This window comes from Bombina bombina, chromosome 4, assembly GCF_027579735.1.
Source record: "Bombina bombina isolate aBomBom1 chromosome 4, aBomBom1.pri, whole genome shotgun sequence".
Taxonomy (NCBI): domain Eukaryota; kingdom Metazoa; phylum Chordata; class Amphibia; order Anura; family Bombinatoridae; genus Bombina; species Bombina bombina.
In genome coordinates this window covers 1,073,292,533-1,073,310,050 of record NC_069502.1, presented here as the reverse complement: position 1 = coordinate 1,073,310,050, position 17,518 = coordinate 1,073,292,533, and the positions used below count along the sequence as shown (strand labels likewise).

General features: G+C 36.8%; 1 protein-coding gene across 1 annotated transcript in view; it reads right to left on the bottom strand.

Moving 5' to 3' along the window:
• The window catches only part of FBXO11 (F-box protein 11), a 379,957-nt gene extending 366,132 nt beyond the window's left edge, over nucleotides 1–13,825 (bottom strand). Inside the window, exon 1 of the mRNA XM_053712228.1 lies at nucleotides 13,432–13,825. Within this exon, the coding sequence (XP_053568203.1) occupies nucleotides 13,432–13,522 (91 nt within the window). The 5' untranslated portion in view covers nucleotides 13,523–13,825. The remainder of the gene's footprint in view (nucleotides 1–13,431) is intronic.
• Between the last annotated feature and the right edge of the window lie 3,693 nt (nucleotides 13,826–17,518).

Sequence of the window (17,518 nt, the reverse complement as noted above, 5' to 3'; positions counted from 1 at the left end):
TCTGAAGAGACAAGGTTAATGGCATGTTACCGAATTGTTAAAAGGGACAGTCTAGTATAAATTAAACTTTCATTATTCAGATAGGACTTTTAATTTTAATCAACTTTCCAATTTACTTTTATCATCAAATTTGCTTTTTTCTCTTGGCATTCTTAGTTTAAACTAAACATAGGTAGGCTCATATGCTAATTTCTAAGCCTTTGAGGGCTGCCTCTTATCACAGGCTTTTTAAATCTCTTTTCAACACAAAGAGACAGAAAGTACACGTGGGCCATATAGATAACACTGTGTTCAGGCACAGGGGGTTATTTAAGATCTAGCACAAAACAATGCTAAATTTAAGACAATAGATAATAAAACAGTCACAGTCATGTGATCAGGGGGCTGGAAGATGGTTCCTAGATACAAGGTAATCACAGAGGTAAAAAGTATATTAATATAACTGTGTTGGTTATGCAAAACTGGGGAATGGGTAATAAAAGGATTATCTATCTTTTAAAACAATAACAATTCTAAGGTAGACTGTCCCTTTAAATTGTGTGAGCTGTTGGGGGTTCCAAGACAGCCCTTTATTCAGAAATTTTGGTGGTGGCAGTGACTTGTGTTATACAGTGGTGGTGTGGACAGGATTTGGGGGTTAATTTGGTGTCCCTTTAGAGGTCCTTTGTAGAGTTAAAGGTTTTAGGGACCAGTGGCCTATTGCTATTAACCCCTTCATGTCCAGACCCCTCCCCATTGTGACGCCGAGTGCAAAGCTTAATCGTCACATCTACTAATGAAGAAAACTGTAGACCTCAGATAACCAATACTAGAGTGCCTTAATATTGGTTATTACAGGAATGTATTACAAAAAAAAAAAATTAAGGGACAATATAATCAAAAAATGAAATGGTCTGATCCATTACAGCATGTTATTTTAAGACTATCAACCCCAGACTGTTGTGTTTTTTTTACGTCCCGCAAAGGGGATTAAATACAAAGTAGAATTTTAACTTGCAGAGCAATGTTGGTGTCAAGCTGAAGACTCAGATGTGGAACTAGCACTGCTGATAGATTTGCACAGTTGAACAATTCTCTAAATAAAGATTCTTAAAAAAAAAAAAAAAAACCACTCTGGATGGCATTATGAAGTAGCCAGGAGGGGGCAGTGTAAGATTTTCTAATATTATATCATGTTCTGCTATACAAAGCACAAATTAAATTGCATGATTTAACAAAATGTATTTAATGATAATTGTGCAATAAAATGTTTTACATGTTTAATATTAGCTTAATAGTGGCTAAAATTTTAGCAGGGTGGTCAGTAAAATCAACAAGCTAAACAGACGCTGAGGAGATATATATATCCACACACGCATATATACGTATAGAGTTCTCCCCAGGACCTTTTTAGCTGTCTTTGTTTAACCTTTTGAACTTATTGGGGGGGGGAGAATATATTTTCTATTCTCTCCGGTATTAAACAATTGCAAACACGACACATGATAATCCAAAAAATTTAATACAAATCTTTGTTAAATATATATGTGTGGCACAATTATTGGCAAACTTTTAGTCAATACTTTGTACTACCTCCCTTTGCTCCTATAATGTCTGGTGAGGTTGAGAATACATGGCAAGGATCCAAGACTATTTCTCCATACAGAATCTCTCCAGAGCCTTAAAATTTCAAGGTTGATGCTGGTGGATTCTCCACTTCAATTCACCCCACAGGTTTTCTATAGAGTTCAATTCAGGGGACTGGGATGACCATGGCAGGACATTGATTTTGTGGTCAAAATATTTTTGTGTTGATTTTGATGTATGTTTTGGATCATTGCCCTGCTGGAAGATCCAACCACTGTCTATTTTAAGATTTCTGGCAGAGGCAGTCAGGTGTTCATTTAATATCTCTTGATATTTCAGAGTCCATAATGCTATGTATCCTAACACAATGTCCAGGTCCACTGACAGAAAAACAGCCCAAAAACATTAAAGAGCCACGACCATATTTAACCGTTGGCATGTGGTATTTTTCCACATGGCTACCTATCTGTGTGCCAAACCCACCTCTAGTGTTTTTTGACAAAAAGCTCTATTTTGGTTACATCTGACCATAGAACCTGATCCCATTTGAAGTTCCAGTAGTGTCTGGCAAACTGAAGACACTTGAGTTTGTTATTTTATAAGAGTAGAAGCTTTTTTATTGAAAACATTCCAAACAACTTGTGGTGATGTGGGTGACGTTGGATTGTCGTTTTGGAGAATTTCTGACCCCAAGACTCAACTAACTTCTGCAATTCTTGAGCTGTGATCCTTTGAGATATTTTTGCCATTCAAACTATTCTCTTCACAGTGCATTGAGAGAATATAGACACAATCTCTTCAAGGTTGATTCATAATATTTCCAGTTGACTGGCACTTATTGTCCCAATGGTAGAAATGGGCATTTTCAATGTTTTATTATTTTCTTATAGCCACTTTCTATTTTGTGAAGCTCAACAACCTTTTGCCACACATCACAGCTATATTCCTTGGTCTTACCCATTGTGATGAATGACTCATTTAAATTTGGCCTGTGTGTTACCTTATGGTAATGAACAATTTCTTGTTACTAGTCACCAAGATGTACTAAAAAATGTAAAATGTCAATGGTAATATACTTCAAATAAATTTCTCATATGAATTCATAGGGGTGCCAATAATTGTGCCACACATTTACCAATTGTTTAAAACATTTTTTATTAAAGGGCCATAATACCCAAATGTTTAAACACTTGAAAGTGATGCAGCATAGCTGTAAAAAGCTGATTAGAAAATATCACCTGAACATCTCTATGTAAAAAAGAAAGATATTTTACCTCAAAAGTTCCTCAGTAGCCACCTCCCATTGTAAAGGATTTCTAAGCAGCATATTAGTGTGTCTGTCCCGGGACAACTGAAAGGATGAGCTTCGTGCACTCTCATATTATTTCACCAATCAGGTTTAGGAAGCTTACTATGAAATCTCATGTGAGTTAAGTCAAATCTCATGAGATCACAGTAAGAGTTCATGACCTCAGCACTGCTGATGCCGATTGGCTGCTGTTCATTTCTTCATTTTTTTTAATTTTTTTACCTGCAGCTGGGAGCATTTGAGTATAACTTTTTACACAGAACTTACTCTGCTGAGCTGAGGAGATTGTGAGGTAAAATATCTTCCTTTTTTACATAGAGATACTCAGGTGATATTTTCCTGTCGGCTTTTTACAGTTATACTGCATCAGTTTCAAGTGATTTAGCATATGAGTATTATGTCCCTTTAACCTGTGTTGTGTTTGCAATTGTTTGATACCCATAAGAGCAATAAAGACAAGTTTTCACAGCCTTCTTTGCTCATATTTACCAGGGGTGACAATATTAGTGGAGGGCACTATTTCTATATTAACTACGATTGTGTCATTTATTGAGGGGTTCACAATATAAAAGTTTGCAATTTTTGTTGTAATGGCTGGTCTGACGAAGAGGAGTTTTTGATCCCCGAAACGTCACTGTTTGAATAAATCATTCACCTAGAAAGGTGTGTCATATTTTTTTTATTTTATTTTATTGTATTGAAACTGCTTGGGACCATAAAAGGTTTGGATTTTAGAATAGTTGTATATTTGCATCTGTAAAATAGGACATGTTGGGATGGGATAGGATGGGTAATTTATGCATTATTTACATGTCATAATCCCCAAGGCAGAACATACAGTGATCTGAGATGTCATTGCAGAAAATGCAGCATGTCTGCAGAAAGAATAGGACACAAACAGGAACTGTTAGTGATATAGTGCTGCTCCACATTAGGCTGTTCACTTCAATCAGAGCTGTTCTCCGACAGCACTGTGTAAGTTTTCATTTTTACAGTTCCTCCAGAGCAACATGCTGTTTGAAGTAAACAGTCAATTATGCAGTAGCGCTGCAAAGTAGTAGTGCATTAATTGACTGGCTCTCAGAGATTGTTTCAACCCCGTCCCCTAGTTTCAGTCTGCAAAGCAGTGTTTTTCTGAATGTAAAACATTCATATAAGGAATGCACCTTTTTTAGAGTATGTCTGCAGCTAATTTGCAATGCAATTTTCAACTACTGCACTATATTATAAAATTTTAAATATTGCTTTATTCTACAGTTAAGTAACACATTTCAAATGAACTTTAAAATTGAATTATATTTAAAAATGACCTGCAGAAATGTTTTCACTAAAAAAATCTCATCGCAGAAAGTAAAAAAAAAGTTCTGCCTCTGTGGTCATAATACAGCTTTATACACAACCTAAAATATAATTTTCGGAAAGCCTGAATTTTAGAATAATTCTGGATTTTGTAATTCATACCTGTAATAATAATGCATGCAAAAATAAGTTATCAAAATTTTGCACATATAATGGGATTAAATATAAATAACACATTGACATGGATTTTAGCAAATAGGTTGATTCACTGAATTTTATCCTTATCATTTGTCCATGGTATTATTGCTTTCCTGGGTACTCTACTCCTAAGCAGCTTTATGAGGTTGCAAAGCTGAACAATGCATACTAAGACACCAATGTCACAGTTGCTAACTAAATATTAAACATACTTTCTTAAAACAACACTAAGAGATATGTTAAAGTGAAACAATGAGAGATATTTTAAACATGCCTTACAATACATTACTATAGATATTCAAGTCTTTAAAAAGGATAGTAAACACCAAGACTAATATAAAATGTTTAATTATGCAAACCTGTGCAATGCCCCTACATTATTCATTTTGCCACACACACAAAAATTTTCATGAACTTTAACTCAGAAAATTAAGATTCCCAAGTCTAAGCATTGGAAGTGCACATAGCAGGCTTCACAAGCAGAACCCTACTAACATGTCTGTTCCTAGCTAGCCTCAGCAGGGGTACCAGATAATGAATTTTAACACAGATTGTTTCCCTAGAAAATGACAATGGCTAGCCTGGTCAACCCTAATCATAAATCCTCACTCACGTAATACAAGTGGTGGGTAGAGATTAAAAAACAATTGTAGCAAACAAGTTGTTTAATGCATTACATTTTTTCACACTTGCCCATCATGTTTATATCAGCAGTCTAGCAAAAAATTGTGTAATTACAAAGTGTTTGCTTCTGAAATCCACTAACAAACTGCTTCCAATTCTCAAACTGATTTAACATTTTTGTAAGTATAACATCAGTTGAGAGCTTAGCATACAAATATTTGAGGTGGTTGTTTACTAACAGACAGGAGCCTCTGAAATATTCAAGGTACCCCATGTAGAGCAATGTGAAATCTGTTGGTTCACTACAAACAAAAATACATGATGTTCCTTATATACAGCACACACACCACCCCCTTATGTAAATGTATCTCTGTATCAAACGTGTGTTGTCAAGCCATCTAGGTAGCACACAATTAATATATCTAACAACTATTAAAGGGACAGTCAACAGCAAAATTGTTATAGTTTAAAAAGATAGGTAATGCCTTTACTACCCATTCCCCAGTTTTGCACAACCAACAGTTATATTAGTATACTTTATAACATTTAAACCTCTAAAGTTCTGCCCGATTCTAAGCCACTACAGACAGCCTCTTATCACACCTTTTTTATTAGCTTTTCACAGCAAGACAAGGCTCGTTCATGTGTGCCATATAGATAACATTGTGCTCACTCCCGTGGAACTAACCTTTTTGTGACAGGGTTAAAGTGTCTACATCGGCACAACTGTTCCGATGTAGACAAATTGAAACCCACGATCGCGAGATTTCAATTATTGGATCGCGTCTGGGGGGCGTCCCTACAACCCTAGGAACGCCCTCCAGACCGCGATCAAATCCTGGAAGCACAGAAGGCTTCAGGACATCGGTTGGCTATGATGTTCTATTCCGTCATAACGGCTCTAAAGCCCAGTGTAATTATGACGGAATAGAACGGCATAACAGCATTAAAAGGTTAATAAGGACAGCACTAATTGGCTAAAATGCAAGTCAATAGAAAAAATAGCCATGTGACCAGGGGGTTGTCAAAAGAGGTTTAGATACAAGTATAGATAAGGTAGATACATTTTGGCTGTGCAAACTGGGGAATGGGTAATAAAGGGATTATCTATCTTTTTAAATACAAATTTTGGAATAGACTGTCCCTTTAAGTTGCTTTTATGAAAAACCCAAAAGATAGATAATAGCACACCCCTTAAAAGACCCAGCAGAATAAGGGAGCCCTCTTTCGAAAGAAAGGAAATCTATTCTTTTAAGTGGCTGGTCCAGGGTTTGTACAGCTGCCAGATTTGATCGCTACAACAACAGCAAATACTTCACAGTATTGGTCCTAATGTGAAGACTTATGAACTCATAAGGAAATCCATATCTCCATGACCATATAAATATAAGATCCAATGAGAGAAAGAAAAAAAAAATCACAACACTCAAATAAAAGGGGTTTCATACCCATATATAAAAGTTTGTGATCAGCACAATAAGTCACCTGGAAACTGAGTGTCGGTTTCTTTGTTGGCGACATGTTACAAGAAATAATGATCTGTACACAATATTAGGTGGTATACAAATAAATATGAGTAAGCATATAAATGTGGAACTGAATGGAATATCTATATAGAATGATTTAACGGTTTACGTACTATGTTTAGTGTATTCGTTTTGGCTACTCTGGGTATCAGATGAGCTAAAAACACTTGGATAGTTTCAAAACTAATGTTCACCATTCTCTGTAATCAGAATTTGTATGTTTTTAAATTACTATATATTTTTATTAAAACTAGAAAACATTGCTATAGAATTCTATATATTGGCTATTTGGGAGGGTGAATTCACGCTATAGCGTAATAAAAATTGATTGCAACATTTAAAAAAAAAAAGTGACAGTAGACATTTTATAATTGTAATATAAAATACTTAAAGGGCCAGTAAACCTAAAAAATGTTATATAATTCTGCACATAGTGCAGAATTATATAACATTATATTGGTGCTAGCTTTATACAACCTAATATATCTGGTAAACTTTTATTAAAAAAAAAAAAAAAAAAATCAGGGTTTTCCAGACCCGCCCTCTCTGCTCTACTGAGCGGGTCTGGTTTTCCCTCAGAGCGCATCTGGCCAGCTGTCTAGTAACAGCCCGGTCTGACCGTGCCATTACACTCAATGCAGTTCGCTCCTGCTCCAGGAGCGAGCTACATTAAGTGTAAAGGCGCAGTCGGGCCGGTTGGTTGTAAAGCTAGCACTCATGTAATGTTATTTTATTCTGCACTATGTGCAGAATTATATAACATTATTTTTTAGGTTTACTGGCACTTTAATTATTCATAGTAAAATTATAGTAATATACTTTGATTATTTATCTTCATCACCTTTTTCCTTTTATTGAAGTCCGAAAGATTTTCCAGCCCTCAAAACCTAAAAAGGAGTATGTTGCAGGCTTCACAAGCCTATTCTAGCAACATATCTGCCTCTAAATGCAGTTTGTTATCTTATTTTTACCGATTCCAAATAATGGAGATTATGTCCAACATATTGACAGTGGCAAGCCATGTCATCTCCAGACTCAAGTCTCTGGCTTGGCGCCTCCAAATAAGTGGTGGGTGGAGTTAAGAAAAGAAGGTGTTAACCTGTTCTATTAACAGACTCTGATATGTAAATTTCTAGGAAGAATGCAGTAAAATGTAATTACAAGATGTTTACTGTTACTTTAAGCACAAGGGATTGAAATAGTCCATCAGCTAAGAGGTTCCAAGAGAGCTTTTTGTTTCCAGACACATGAAAGGTTCTGAGTTACCATTTCTAGATAGAAAAAGTAACAAGCAATTAAAAATCATATTGGACGCTAGACTAATCTATCAAAGGAACAAGTGAATGAGACAAGTTTAAAAAGCATGTTTGCATTCTGCATAGCATTTATCATTTCTCCTACCCCTTAACAAGCCTGATAAAGAACCCTTTTTTTTTTTTTTAAACATATATGTTTAATAGGGAGAGGCCTTTAAATAAAGTATTTTTCTTCAATGAAAAGGCTCTCAAATGCCTGCAAGGTTGCCTATTACATACAGCAGTGGTGCTCAACCTTGGCACTCCAGATATTTTGGAACTACATTTCCCATAATTCTCAGCCAGCTTAAAGTGTCTGAGCATTATGAGAAATGTAGTTCCAAAACCACTGGAGTGCCAAGGTTGAGCGCCCCTAGCCTACAGGATGTACACTTTCTACGATAAGCTGTACAGGCATACTTCAAGTGCTAATATATATATTTAAAAAAAAAGGAGCAACTAGGGCACTATAGCCACATAGGTCTGCATGTGTGGACCACCCACGAAGATGTAATACTATATTATTTCCCAATGAATTATGTCATTTCAACTTTTTAAAAGGGTCACAAATCCCAAACTTTTTCTTTTATCATTCAGATAGAGGATACAATTTTAAACAACTTTCTAATATCAAATTTTCTTCGTTCTCTTGGTAGGTTTTATTGAAAATCAGGGAGGTAAACTAAGGAGCATACACCAGTCTGGAGCACTATATGCCAGCAGGTTTGCAAGAGCACCATTTCCTGTCATGTAAAGCTACCTAGGTAACTCTCAAACAAAGAATACCATGGGAACTAAGCAAATTTGATGATACATAAGGAAACTTAAAAAAATAAATAAAAAAAAATAGTATGTTCTGTCCGAATCACTTCATATCCCTTTAACAAAGATTGCTGCCAATGTTTCAGTACAATATGTCTTACAAAGTGGCGGGGGAAGATCCATTTAATTTAAAAAAGAAAAAAAAAAAAAAAAAGACATTGGGCTTGAGTGCTCTCAGGTTTTTGTTTTTTTTTTCCCTTCTTTTTGTAAGACAGGTGTTCCTGTACTGCGAGAAAACACTGTTTTATACATGTTTGTTGTGTTACCGTTGACAAATAGAGATGTGGGATTTCTGCATTTCATCCAGTGTGCTTCTATTCCACGGACTATTACTGCACAACTATACATATATTGACTGTTTGGAAATATACAGCTTTAACTTAAATGGACATTGTACACTAGATTTTTCTTTGCATAAATGTTTTGTAAATGATCCATTTATATAGCCCATGACCCATCTGGGGGTGTTTTTGTAACAATGTATTGTTCTGTTTATATTTTAACAACATTGTGATGGTCTTCAGACTTCTAACCAAGCCCCACAGTGTCAAACGTATACGTGCGTTTACAGGCTCCTGTTTATGTCATGTCTTTTTATATGCAGGGAATGGGGGGGGGTCTGCTATTCTTGTTTCCCCAGCCTAATCTAATCAAGCTAAACTAGGAGCTTCTATGTAAGTTTTTAAAAGGTTTTATATTGGATTTGTAGATCGATATCTGTGCATAGTCTTCTCTATAGTAGTGTCTATAAAATGCAGTTATATGAAAATAGGTGTACACTGTCCCTTTAACCTTTTGTTAATGCAAAAAAAAAAAACAACAACAAAACAATAAGATGTTTAAAAAGTGCTGTTTCATACACAGGAACAGAAAGGTCACAAATTGAAATGTGCAAAAATGCATTGGTTTGAAATAGAAGTATTTTTGCAACATATTTCCATTAGCAAAAATGTGTCTAATAAAAATGATTACTGTTTGTCTGCGGCATACTCACATATTCTATGTGGACCTGTGCACCAGTATTCAAGCTCAGATAGCTGAAGATGGAATGTAATGCTTTTGTGCCATACAAGCCACCACTGACAGAGGTGATGTGGGGTTTGCATAGCAAAAAAAAAAAAAGTTTACTAGAAGCGTTTTTTCTAATGGAAGTATATTGCAAAAAGGCTTCTATTTCACATTGAAATGCACATTACAATGTTGACATTTCTATCCCTTTAAGTCTCTTTCTACCCCTGTGGAAATTTGCAAATTCCCACTCCTGCAGAATTGAATGGCTCAAGCAGTACAATTTAAAAGAATTAACAGCATAAACAGAGTGGGGCTGCATGTTATTTTTATTCAAAAGTAATTTAGCTATTTTTCTGAACAGCAAATTTACTTTATGAAGACTAGTGTGTAAATCAAGCTTTAAAAAAGGGACAGTCAAATCCAAAAATAATATTGTTTAAAAAGATAGATAATCCCTTTATTACCCATTCCCCCAGTTTTGCATAACACTGTTATATAATACAGTCTTTACCTTTATGATTACCTTGTATCTAAGCCTCTGCAGACTGCACTCTTTTTTCCCTATTTTTTGACAGATGTATTTTAGCCAATCAATACTGACTCAAATAACTGCACGGAGTGAGCATAACGTCTATTTGACACACATGAACTAATGCCCTCTACCTGTGAAAAACTGATTTGTCAATACTGAGACTAATAGGAAATGCCTGATGAGCAATTGTTACCGTTATCTGTATAACAGTAACAGTCCTTTTAGAAAGCAGCAAAAATAAATAAAAATGTAAAATACAACAAAAATATTTTAGTGTATCATTACAGTCTGTGACAAGGGAGTACATTTATTTGTTTTTTTTCTAATGCATCTATTCCAGTCTTGTAGGTAGAGTTTGTGTGTCCAGAAATGAACGGATGTTTATACATTGCCTTTTTAAAATCTAAAATGTACTTTCCTTCTACCAGTCCTGCCCCTATTCCAGCTCAATGTTGTTGTCTAAACGATGACAGGGGCAATACAGCCAGAGGCTCTATCACCCATGCCATTGGTCCCTCCAGAAAAATCTCTTCCACTGATATACATGCAAAGTTCTTTTGTCTGTATATAGCAAAACCACAAAGGAACAGATTTAACAAAGTTGGCAGACAGAGGTGTACATCTTCGCCCCTATCCGCCAGGCTTTGCGTCTAGCAGTAGCTGCCCGCATTTACCATTGTGCACTACAGATAGAGCGCAATGCCGTCCCCTGCTCACGTGCAAGCAAGGTTAGTCAAAAATCTCCCACGGTCGGAAAAGTCCAGGGAAGATTGACATATGCCACATAATAGGTGGCAAAGTGGGCTAAAAAGCGCTTCTTAAATCTTGACTACAGGTTTGCTTATGTAAGCCTGCAAGCTGATGGCGCTCCCACCCGTTGATAAATCTGGGCCAAAGAGTGACGCCTTCTACACATGGAAGTAGCGCATCACTCTTCATTTTGGGGAAGCAAACAGACGCATGAGCATGAACTGATTAAAGTAGACAAGACCGCTGATCTCAAGTCCTGAGACACCCATAGAGACATAGAACACATAATTTTCTTTCATGTTTCAGATGGACCATACAATGTTAAACAATTTTTCCATTTTACTTCTATTATCCAATTACGTTGTTCCATTGGTATACTTTGATGAAAAGCTGTATATATACACACTTGTCATTGGCTTGTCATTGGCTTACCAGATGTGTTCAGCTAGCTACCAGTAGTGCATTGCTGCGCCTTTAACAAAAGATACAAAGTGAACAAAGCAAATTTGATAATAAAAGTAAAATGGAATGAAGTTAAAAAATGTCATGCTCTATCTGAACCACAAAAGAAAAGATCTGGGTTTCATGTCTCTAATCAGTATTAAGGGACAGTATACACCAATTTTCATATAACTGCATGAAATAGACGCTACTATAAAGAAGAATATGCACAGACACTGATATATAAATGCAGTATAAAACAATTCAAAAACATACTTAGAAGCTCCCAGTTTAGCCCGGTTGATGAGTTCAGGCTCGGACACCCACTGAAAGGGGCTGTTAAAGCAGGAAGGGAAGATGACACCCCCCCTCCATACGAAAAGGCCCATTACAGAACCAGGAGTCTGTAGACATCAGTATACATCTAAAACTCGTCACAATATTCTATAAAAAATAAGCAAAGCTATAGATTTTTACAAAAATACTCCCAGATGGGCTATATAAACAGATCATCTACAAAACATGTATGCAAAGAAAAATCTAGTGTACAATGTCCTTTGAGAAAGCCCTTGTTCGGGAGTTCTACAATGACAGCAACTAATTATCCAAAGACTTCTTCATTATGTTCTTTAATTCCTGTCCTATTGGCTCTCAACGTAGAAGACATGATTCCTCTACTCAGCTGTAGATGCCTTAAAGGGACATAGAGCGTTTTTTTTTTCTCATGATTCAGATAGAGCATACAATAGTAAACAACTTTTCAATTAACATCTATTGTCCACTTTGCTTCATTCTGTTTATATAATTTGTTGGAGAAGCAGCATTACACTACTGAGAGTTAGCTGAACATATATGAGCCAACAATATGTGGCATATATGAAGACATCAATCAGCAGCTCCTGAGCCTACCTAGGTATCCTTTTCAACTAAGGATACCAAGAGAACAAAAATTAGATAAAAAGTTCATTGTCACAGAAAAAATGTGGTTCCCTCAATATTTATGTTATTGTATCCTCTGAACATTTTCTTTTAATTGGTGAATATATACAAATAATCAAATAAATTAGGAGTCATGCCTTCCTTGCTTATAGGTTTTTTTAAAGCCTGGTATTAAATAAAAAAATAAATATATATATATATATATATAATACAGATACGACAATATGAAACTTAAAACGTATATAGTCACTATCTCTGAATAGGAAATGTGTTACAGAGGAACAAACCAAAATACTGTCACTAGTTTGCTTTGACAGATAAATATTTGTTTTAAAAATGTGCAAAATAAAAATGAAAGCTACAAAAGATTACACCTACCCCTGAATTGTGTATTTACATTAAAATGTCTATATACATTATGTCAAAACACATGATGAATATACCTAACATTTAAGTAGTATAATTGGTAAAAGATATAGCCAATTACCAAAATAAATAGTAATACAAACATAAAAATGTTCTTGTGCTCTACATATCCTGTTTCGTGTGTAAAATACATAATAAAACATTGTAGAATACTCTCAATCTCTAGTCTCATACAATGGATAGAGCTGGTGAGCTTCGTATTTACAACCTGCATGATTTAAAGGTAATTACACTGGTCTTTGTAGCCACAACCAGCTGATATGTTTTTCTCTATTGGCCAATGAATAATATGAAGTGCATAGAGAAAGGTAAAATAATTAGCTCCTTGGGATAACATAGGGAATAGTATTTCACCGGGTTTTTTATTATTACTACATCTTGTAAGTATGTGGCCTGGGTTATTCCTAAAATGCACTGCTGCTGGTGGTGGCCGCAAGCAGCTGACACAGTGTAAAGCGCTACAATGCAGTGCTGACGACCTAGGGCGATTCTCTGGCCTCTTGCTGGTTGCTGGGCCGCGATCTCTGGTTTCCTGGAAGACAATGCGCGGCCTGAGGCCGTAGCCTAGGTACAAGCCACGCACTTTCCTGGCAGCGCCCCCCGAGGATGAGAAAGGAGTAGGCCCAGAGTAGGGTGGCCTGGCAAAGCGACCCATCCCCCCTAAGTGGTCCGACCCTCCTTAGCCCAGCTTACCCCGTTCCCCGGCGTTGTTTCTCTCCGGCTGCACCGGGCGCGGCCTCGACACTCGCCTGGGTCTCCTGTTTGCTGCTCTGACCGAGTTCATTTGCTAACTGTCGGATGAGGGCCGCAGACCTGCTCGGAGCGCTGGGCTCGCCCTGTCGGTCCGCCTATATCGGTGCCAAGCGGTGCGTCCGGCGCTCTGAGGAGATGAAGGTGAGAGAGCAAGAACTACACTACCGTCCTCTCCTTACTCCTTTGTCGTCTTTTCCAGCAACTCCCTCCCTGTGGCCGGTGTCTGGAGCTCTTACTGGAGCCCCGAAATGATCCCCTCCCGTAAGCCCCGTCTGTCCGCGGCAGGAGGAGCCATTGACACAGCCAGAGACACAGTCACAGAGCTAGAGGAGGGGGAGACGCACAGTCACAGCCTTGCTTTCCACAGCCAATCACAGGCGCCGAGACATAGAGCCGCGGGCAACTAGCGAATCAGAAGCACCTTTACATCACCTCGGAACCTTAGTTGAGGAAGATGGTGGAGTTATACTAAACACACAAACACATATAGCAGGGCTAGCTGGGTCGTACTGTTATTTATATACAGGTGTACACGCAGTTATGGTGGTCTGTACGTGATATTTGTGTTGTACAACAACGGCTTCGCTTTATTATTTAGCTATTTTAAGTCGGACCGGTAAGGTCTTGTTGGTGACGCAGTGCTATAGGACGTGACTCCCAAGTTCTGGGCAGGGAAGTACATCCCTGTAGGCAGAGAAAGTGGCACGTTTACGCATAACTCCCAACACATTTAAAACCTCCAGCTAGGTATGAGTACAGTTGGAGCCCGTTGCAATATTTGCAGTTAGTGTTTACTTATAGGTAAACCTGTCTGCTCTAAAAAACAAACATATATTAGCTATCAATGACGTCGAAGATGTTAGAGAAGGATACCATTTGCAATTAAAAACAACCTTTTCATTTGAGGCGTAATACATAACATTTTTGATATCTTTTTAAGGAAAATTAAATTCAACACGACAATTTAGCACTTTCTGGGTAAAGGTAGTTTGCAGTTTAAAAAAAATAATAAAAAAACTATATATAGATATATATTTACAATTTTGATAAACTTAGCTTGAACCCAGACATGAAACCCTGAATTATCTTTATCTAATTTTCCCTGCATATATTACATTTATACACACATATATGCATTATCTAAGCAATAGGCATATTTCTCATAGCACAAAATGTTCTACAGCATGTGTGCATAGTTTTACCCTGTTTTAGAAAAAACTATGGAGCAGTGATCACATAGGAAGCCCCATGCCAATATTGTCTGTGAGGGGAAAACAGGTAATCTGAGCAGCCATGAAGCTGTTCTGTATTTGTAATACCTTGTAAAGCAACTAACCAGTGTTGTAATGCGTTTCTATCTCTTGAAAAGAAACACAATCTACATCGGAACAACAATCGTGCACGTGATCACAAGATTTCAATAATGGGATCGGGTCAGGGGGCGTATCTATGACGCTAGGCACGCCCTCCAGACCGCAATCACATCCTGGAAGCACCGTTGGCTTCAGGACAGCCAAACGGTTAGGATGTTCTATTCTGTCCTAACAGCGCTAAAGCCCGGCGCAGTTAGGACGGAATGGAACGTCGTAACAGCGTTAAAAGATTAACATCGGAACAAAGTTCCAATGTAAATACATTCTGCAAAAATGAAATCACGCGATCGTCAATGTGATTAGGTGATTTCAGGGCCGGGATTGGATCATGGGGGACTGCCTACGTTGCTAGGCACACCCCCAGTCCGAACTTGAGTTCATCAAAAGGGGGAGGCTGCAGAACACATTATATGGTAGTTCTTCCATGCCGTCCTTCATTGTTAAAGCCCAGCGCTGTTAGGGCGGCATGGAATGTCCTAACAGCATGAAGGGGTGAATGATTTTTTTTTTTTGTTTATATAAAAATGTTTTCCTGTCAGAATAATGAGTGTTTCCTGCAGGAATATCCTCAGATGTATTTGGTTGAACAAAGTTATAAGTCAAAAAGACGAACAAGGCACAATTCAGTAAGACAAGGTAACGTTTCCATGCCAATCTGACATGTTTCACGCATGCACTTCATCTGAACAAAGCTATACCTTGTGGCTAGAAAAAAAAAAGCATTAAAGTGAAAGTAAAGTATCCACAACCTCTATGCCGCACCGAAGAATACATCTTAAAATATGTTGAGTATAATTCATCAGTTTTTAAAAGCTCTATTTTTATCACATTTATTTACCTTTCAAGCCGCAACACTATATCGCGTTCCTCCACCCGTCTCCAAAAAAAATTGTCTTTTGTGATGACAAATATCGCTATACCTAATTTTATTGGTCCCCCAGTGGCGTCTGAAAATCTTCAATTTACGCCCCTACCCATTGCGCATGCGTCTCTCATTAAATTTACTCCCTGTATAGAAGCAAGTTCATGAGACACGCATGTGCATTGATCTCAACAGGGAAACCCAGCTAATTGCGTAGCGTAGAGCGTATTTTTGCGCATGCGCAAGAAATTTTAATTCTCGAGAGCGAGCATGGATGATGACGTATAGAGCGGATGGGACCGTTCTTACGTGTAGCATGAAAAAAAAATCAGGAAATGAGCAGGGGGCGGAGGAACCTAAAAGACGGTATGAATGATAAAAGATTAAAATTTTGAAAATAATAACTAATTTAAAAAAAATAAGTTAGCGACTACATATAATGTTAGTATGTGAATCCATGGCATTATTACAGTACTGTATATGAAAATTTACTTTCACTTTTAGAAACATGTAAATTTCAGAATTAAACTTTCTACCCATAGAATTTAAAGGGTTAGTGTACTGTAAAATTGGTTACCCTTAATATGTGTCCCTTGCAGCTCCCGCGACAGACATACTGATTTGCTGCTTAAAGTCCTTTACAATTGGGTGTGAATACTTAGGACATTTTGAGGTAAAATATATTTCTTTTTTACATTGAGATGTTCAGGCGATATTTTCTAGTCCGCTTTTTACAGCTATGCTGCATCACTTTCAAGTGCTTCAACATTTGGGCATCATGTCCTTTTTAAAGGGACACTGAACCCAAATTTTTTCTTTCGTGATTCAGATAGAGCATGCAATTTTAAGCAACTTTCTAATTTACTCCTATTATTACATTTTCTTCATTCTCTTGGTATCTTTATTTGAAATGCAAGAATGTATGTTTAGATGCCGGACCATTTTTGGTGAACAACCTGGGTTGTTCTTGCTGATTGGTGGATAAATTCATCCAGCAATAAAAAAGTGCTATCCAGAGTTCTGAAACAAAAAAAAACTTAGATACCTTCTTTTTCAAATAAAAATAGCAAGAGAACGAAGAAAAATTGATAATAGGAGTACATTACAAAGTTGCTTAAAATTGCATGCTCTATCTGAATCACAAAATAAAAAAATTGGGTTCAGTGTCCCTTTAAGCTTTGTACTTTCTATTTGAATACATTTAGATTACAATCCAGCAGTGATCTTACAAATTCTGATTATGTTTTGAAAGTTTGTGTTACTTTAAGAAATTATCTGTACATTTTACATTACTCTTTTTGTTTTCTCCTTTTTTTTTTTTTAATTGATCTTCAATTCAAAATAAAAAAAGATAACATTAAGGTGACTTTGTACATAAATGTTTTGTAGAAGATTTATATAGCCCACCTGGGGTTGTTTTTGTAAAAATGTATAGTTTTGCTTATTTTTTGTTACTAACATTGTGCTGATTTTCAGACTCCTAGCCAAGCCCCAAAGTTTTAGATGTAAACTGATGTCTACAGATTCCTGCGGTTCCTGTTTCTATAATCTGTCTATTTATATGCAGGGCAGGGGGGAAGTGTCTGCTGTTCATTTTCCCCAGCCCCTTTCACTGGGTGTCCCAGCCTAACCTTATTAACAGTGCTAAACTGGGATCTTCTAAGTTAAGTTTTTAAAAGATTTTATACTGGATTTTTAGATCAGTACCTGTGCATATTCATCCTTATAGTAGTGTCTATTACATGCAGTTATATAAAAAAATGTTTATACTGTTTAATGAGCTTGAATATAC